Below are 6,223 nucleotides of genomic sequence, written 5' to 3'. Positions count from 1 at the left end.
TTTCACCTGGGACTTTTTATTAAAGAACCAGATATTTTCTGACACAGTTGTTAATCTTGTGCTGATGATTTAACCGGGAGAAAATCCAACCTGTAGAGGAGCTCCATCTCTGAGTCATGTAACATTGTCCATGGGACAAAGGAATGGGACTTTCGGATCCAAGGCTGCCCAAAATAGCTTTCACAGGATTTAATATGTATTAATTATAATGTAATGTTTATGTAACACTTAATTGATGATGACTGTGATGGTGGCGGTGTTCAGAAAACATCACGTCTTTGATTTTATTATTTATCAGCCATTACTGATGGTTATTATAAATTCCTAATCTACATTAGTGAGCAGCACAGTACTGTTGGTAACTCATGTCATTCGTGATGCCTCACTTTACCTCTGTTTGTGGCTGAGCTCCAGAATCCTCTGCACATCCTTCTTGGCCACTGAGTCATCATTTTTCAGTGACTAAAAGAGAACAGAAGACACAGTTTTTCCAGGAAAGACACATATTTGCATATTACATGATGGACTCTAAAATGAGAATTATATTGTAGTGTATACAATTTCCTAGAACTGCATAGTGAATGTTTCAAAATTTACCCAGGTTTTCAAGGTTGTAAGTCCCTTCAAGCAACAGTCAAAAGCTTCAGTTTTAACTATGGAAGTCGTGCGGAAACTAAATGCAGAATGCTGAAATATCAAAAGCACCAGAATCATAAAATAACTGAGGTGAATATTTTAAAATGATGCAGCAGATGTAAAATGTTGTTGATGCCCCAAAGAATTATATAGCCTATAACAATCTGGTGATCAGTGTCTTCTAAAGATCCTAATGAGGGTACAGGCAAGCGCACAGATTGGGTTGTACTGGCGCCTAAGCACTTGCCTGATGGGTAATTATGGATTAGTCAAGCCTCTGATTGCCCTACAAGCCCTCCAAGATATTTTTTATTTGTTATGAGCTGAACCGAAATTTCCAGACTTCTAAGAAAATGTGGACTCAAAGGGAGTGATAGCTTCTCTTTAAATGGTGCTTGAAGGTAATATCTGAGACAATTAAGACAACATGTCTAGAAACCCTGTTTAACAGAAGAGATGTTTCTCTCTCCTCCCCAGTCCCTAACTTCCCTTCGTATACATTTGTGTTGAGGAGCAAGAATAGTTAAAGGAGCCAACAGCAGTTCTTGACAATAGAGAAGCTAATGTTAAGTTTAAACTGTGTGGTTAAAAAGACAGCTTGGAATGGTACATTATTAGCACAATTACATCATTTTTTAAAATTCTCTCTGGTTATGTACAGTGATTTGTATCATCTGTCATAGAGCCATGACTTAAATGGCTACTTTTCTACTCCCTTCTGCATCATTGTCCACAAAAACAGATGATAAAAGCTTAGGCCACACATTTTTACAAGCCTTGTTTTGTCATCTGAAAACAGGCTTAGTGTAGCAAAAAAGTTTACAGTTTGGGTGCCAGAAATCTTCAAATACACATTCTGGCCATTTACCAAAGCAGATCATAGACTAATAGATAGAGATACTGTAAGTATTCAACAAGCATCATTGTCATTGACAAAGCTGAGGTTTGAGTTTCCATTCATTATGCTGTCCTGAAATTTAAGCTGTGATTGAAGCATGCTTGAAATATATAATCTATCACACTAATCACCATACAGATATAATATTTGTCCTTATTTGTTTGTTTTGTATTTATTTTAGTTACATGATTGTAGTGTTTTGATTAAGTGACAGTTTCTTGAAATAGTATTTTCTTCAGTTCAATCGCTTAAAAGAAGGTCAATATGAAAAATATAAAACATATTCAACAACAAGAACATCTAACAACAACAAGCAGTGAGTAACAAAGTCTCAAGTACAGATTTGAGATACTGGAGATTTGTGTGCGACTTTTTTCTCCACTCTACCTCAATTACTTTGTGCCATAAAGCAACCTATTTAATTTCACACCAAACTTGGCCCAGTGTTACGCACTGTAAAATGCAATGAAGAGGCTTCTGTAGTTATAAAAACGTCATGTAACATTTTATGTCAAAACTAAAAGAACAAAACGTTCACTGGATCACAAGTAACTGCCATTCACACATATTACTGTGCTATATACATTTTTTTTTATTTTAAGTCGTATACAAGGACTGTATAAGATCACTGACAAGGCAGACTTGCGACCTCTACATGATGGGTCTACAGTCCTTTATATGCACAAATTCCCCCAGCTTATGTGATTGTGACATTAAATTTAGACTACAAAACAGTTACTTTTAACATATACACACATGTCACATGAGGTTATTTTTCAAAGTACAATCCAAATTGTTGCCAGAGCCCACAGTTAAGTGCGGGGCAAAATAACTCCTATTCTTGTACTAACTGCTTCACAAGATCTCACCCGGGAGCCGCTGCCAAGAATAAATTCCCCATCACACGATGCTTAATTATGAGGGCCGCTGACCTCCACCTATGGGCAACTCGTTAAAACCATAAACACTTGCTCCATCAAATCATTCCAAAAATACTAAATGCTTCTCCCTGTTGACTTGATTTTCTTTTAAAAGTTGATGATTTTTATGTAGATGATGTTTTCCCCCTGAAGAACAGATTTATTCCACAGCACACTATTCCAAATCTAACCCAACCTCTGCCCTGCCCAGTATGCTGGCGCAGGGCCCAGGGCGAAGATAGATGCCAACCTAGCTAGCCTGCAGTGAATAGACATCAAAGCCTGCCCTGGGGATAATGATAGCCAGACTACATGAGCTTTTTCCAGACACATGGGATATCTCTCGCAATAAACACACACACGCAGGAAAAGTGTGCATATGAATTGTTTGATTATTGATTTTCTGACAATTTTATTGGCCTACAAAAGTTGCCTGAAGCCTAAAAACATCAACACCCTGCAAAGAGGAAACCACTACTCAGATTGCAGCTTTGGAAGCACTGCACAGAAAAGGCAGGGCATCTGGCACCCAAGGTCTAAATGTCCAAGAGGGAGGCATGTTTTGCAAGATCATTGTGGCATACACTAATGCGACTGAAAAATACTAAATGATTAAAATATCTGAATGTATAATTGGGTTTCTGTTCATTTCTTGTCGTTGCCAAGAGCTGTAATGAAGTTGACCTAAACTGACTGGTGGGAAGTGATGTGCAGTATTTGGCACTGAGATAATTGTGTTTTGTGAAATGCTCATAGAATTATAATACCTACAGTATAATAAGGTAATTTTTTTGATAAAATGTCCGAGACCAGTATTTGGCAGAACTAACAGATACCTCCCTTTGCAACAGGGATAATAATCCTCATTATCATCCACCTAAAGTTGTCTTATGAACCTATTTTTTATTTTTACTTTATGCAAAATCGAGTGTTGGTATATATTTTAGAATATTTGTTTTCATACCAAATTTAATTAAGACAAAAATATTTTAAAACTTTTCAGCACACATATGCATGCAAAGTAGAGTTTGAGTGTATACAAACAGGTCTTTAAATGACAATACACTGCATTTTTGATAGAAAAATCAGAAACCTGCATGGACATCTCATTGGAGCCACAGGTTTGTTTGTATTCAGGTTTGAAAAGAGCCATTAGAATATTTCAGGATAAATGTGTGCCAATGATTAATGAGAAATGCAATTAAAGAAACAATTTATTACAAAGGGGTTTTGTAGCTCAAGCCATCAGTTATGATAACATTGTTTTTTCCAAGATGACATAGTTACAAAGAGGTCTTCTGATTATCTGAAAACCAACATTTTAAACATTTGAAATTGCACTTCTATGTATATGGTTTACTCTATTGGTCTGTTGTCTAACACCCTACCATATGAATAAAGTTATTTTAATTTGATTTGAACTTACTGCATATAAAAAAGTTGACAGTTTTGTCAGTTTATCCAACAGCAAGTAAGTGGACCAATAATGGTGCTAATTATCATTCATTCATTGTAAACCATGAGCTCAGATTAAAGTTGAAACAAAAGGTTGGTCTATAAACTGTGATGGATGTTCGCAACAGTTTGAGGTATAATTTTACTCACAGCCTTTGTTTCTTCCTCTAAATAAATGTAACTAACCTGGGACTCTTTTCAACATGTATTATTGAGTCTGTTGCCCCATTAGACCTATTTTTGGTTCCTGTGTTTCCAGAACTTTACAATTACTTTGGAGAATACAGTGTTATTATGACTGATAAAACCAAGGGTCAGAGATTTGAAAATAAATCCCAAATTGCAATAACCTGTAATTTCCCCTTAAATAGCTGTGTTCAAATATTTTTGAATTGATGGCCCTGTCAATCTTTCCTATTTTATCTTCCTTTTTTCTTTTTCTCTCAAGCTTTTTGTAACGACTGTTTTCATTAGTGCTAAAAGAATTTGCTCACTACTTAATGATCTGCTTTTCCATCTCTGCATTATTTATTCAGCAGCTGCATTTCCAGTAACACGTCACATACATAACAATGGGTGGGCTCACCAAATTGAAAAACATTTGCACATTAATATTTAATAACAGTGAGTTGTTATACAGCAGATTGATTGAAAAATAAGTGAGAAGAGTCATGGGGTTCTCAGTCATCAAATGGCTGAAAATAAAGACTGAACTATTACCTCCGGCCCAGAACTCATAGCCAACAAAGCCTTCTAACATTGCTTTATATTTCCAAAAGAAACAGTAACATTCCAACCTGAAGGTTGCCTTTTATGCTGTCCAGCTCCTTTGATGTCTTGGAGAGCTGGTGCAGGATGCTGCTTCGTTCACTGAAGACTTCCTTTAGCTTCTTTTCCAGCCCATCGTAGCTTTGTCTGTGGAGAGAATGAGAGAGTGAGATTTCACTATTAAATGTCTGCCATTGGCTGAGAGAATCCACTCTTTATTGGCACCCTTGGGAGAAAGAGGTGTTTTAAACTGGATTAAAAGCACCATCGTTAAAGCTAAAGGGTAGAGCAATAGGGGAGAAAACTAATATCTACTCAGCACAGTCCCTGGATGAATAAAAGAAAAAAAAAAGTTCTATTCCTTTCAATCAACCAATTTAGTGAAGACTTGTTTTACAGAGATAGGTCTTTTGACCAGAGGTATGCCCCTGCATCTCTATTTAAATATTCATGTAGTCCATCCAATTATTAAGGGAGAAATTCTACAGGGCACATTTGTCAAATGCTGTTTTTCTCTGAACTACTACTGAATGGCACTGCAGAGGTATTCTTGTCATTTATTACTGAGCATCAAGAGAGGCAGATATTACTTCACAGCATGTTTGCATGAACTATCTTCACCGAGTGATGTACTGAAGAAATGGACACAAAGGCAATCTGGGTTAGAGGTTGAGGGACCATAAGTGAACAGACACAAAGGGAATGTAAGCTCAGGAGTCGACTAAAGATAGCACATTTAGTGCACCATAGTTAACAACTTGATTTCCTTTTTTACGAACAGAGACAACAATACAAAACTTTTTTTCAGACCAAATACAAGTACAGGTACTTAAATATTAGTACTTGCCAATACTGAGTACCGACATGAGTGCTCAATAATACCATCTCAGTTCTACCAATGACTTTCATCAGATGTTCTTCACGTTCTGACTATAACAAATTAAATTGTTAATGTAAAATATTGCCAAACTGCTGACATTGCTTCTCCTCAACCCATCTGCTAAACTAACGAGAGGTTACATAATTTCACGCTGCCATAAAGTGGTATTAGGTGTGGCATCAGTAGTTTTTTGAATATGAGTACATGAGCACTGTATTGGACCTAATAGTGGTATCTGTAATCCCTAGTTACAAGCGTCCCCCTCCACCACCTGACACAAATCTAAAAACTGAAAAATCAATTTTTTCTTTAATCTAATATCCTTGTTTACTGACTCAAGGACAGCAACAACCCTTCTGGGAGGTGTTTAAAATCTATTATATCTGAATGCGGTTACACTGCTAATAAAAGAGCCTTGAGGCCCTGCATTTCTCCTAAACCCCATAAATTTGATTACTTTGATGAACGCTTGAGTCTTCTAATTGTAATTTTTTATCATAGCACAAACATACCCCATCCACAGTTCTCTTCTGCAGATAGCAGGAAAACGGCACATAATAAGGAGAGGTCATGTATGTGTCATAAGGTGGAGTCATCCCTTTGTTCCCCGGGTCCTATGTTCGCCTAAGGTTAGGGTTAGGGAAGGGGGTTAGGGTTAGGGTTAGG

At 36.8% G+C, this 6,223-nt stretch overlaps 1 protein-coding gene across 1 annotated transcript in view; it reads right to left on the bottom strand.

Annotated features, from left to right (window-relative positions):
- Positions 1 to 6,223, bottom strand: part of luzp2 (leucine zipper protein 2) — a 138,918-nt gene that overhangs the window by 67,758 nt on the left and 64,937 nt on the right. Inside the window, exons 2-3 of the mRNA XM_035652223.1 lie at positions 4,707 to 4,824; positions 392 to 462 (exon numbers count right to left, since the gene is read on the bottom strand). Of these exons, the coding sequence (XP_035508116.1) occupies positions 392 to 462; positions 4,707 to 4,824 (189 nt within the window). The remainder of the gene's footprint in view (positions 1 to 391; positions 463 to 4,706; positions 4,825 to 6,223) is intronic.

The sequence above is a fragment of the Morone saxatilis genome, unplaced genomic scaffold, assembly GCF_004916995.1.
Source record: "Morone saxatilis isolate NCDOM2014 unplaced genomic scaffold, NCSU_SB_2.0 Contig11, whole genome shotgun sequence".
In the NCBI taxonomy this organism is placed as follows: Eukaryota; Metazoa; Chordata; class Actinopteri; family Moronidae; genus Morone; species Morone saxatilis.
This window is presented reverse-complemented; position numbering and strand designations above follow the sequence as displayed.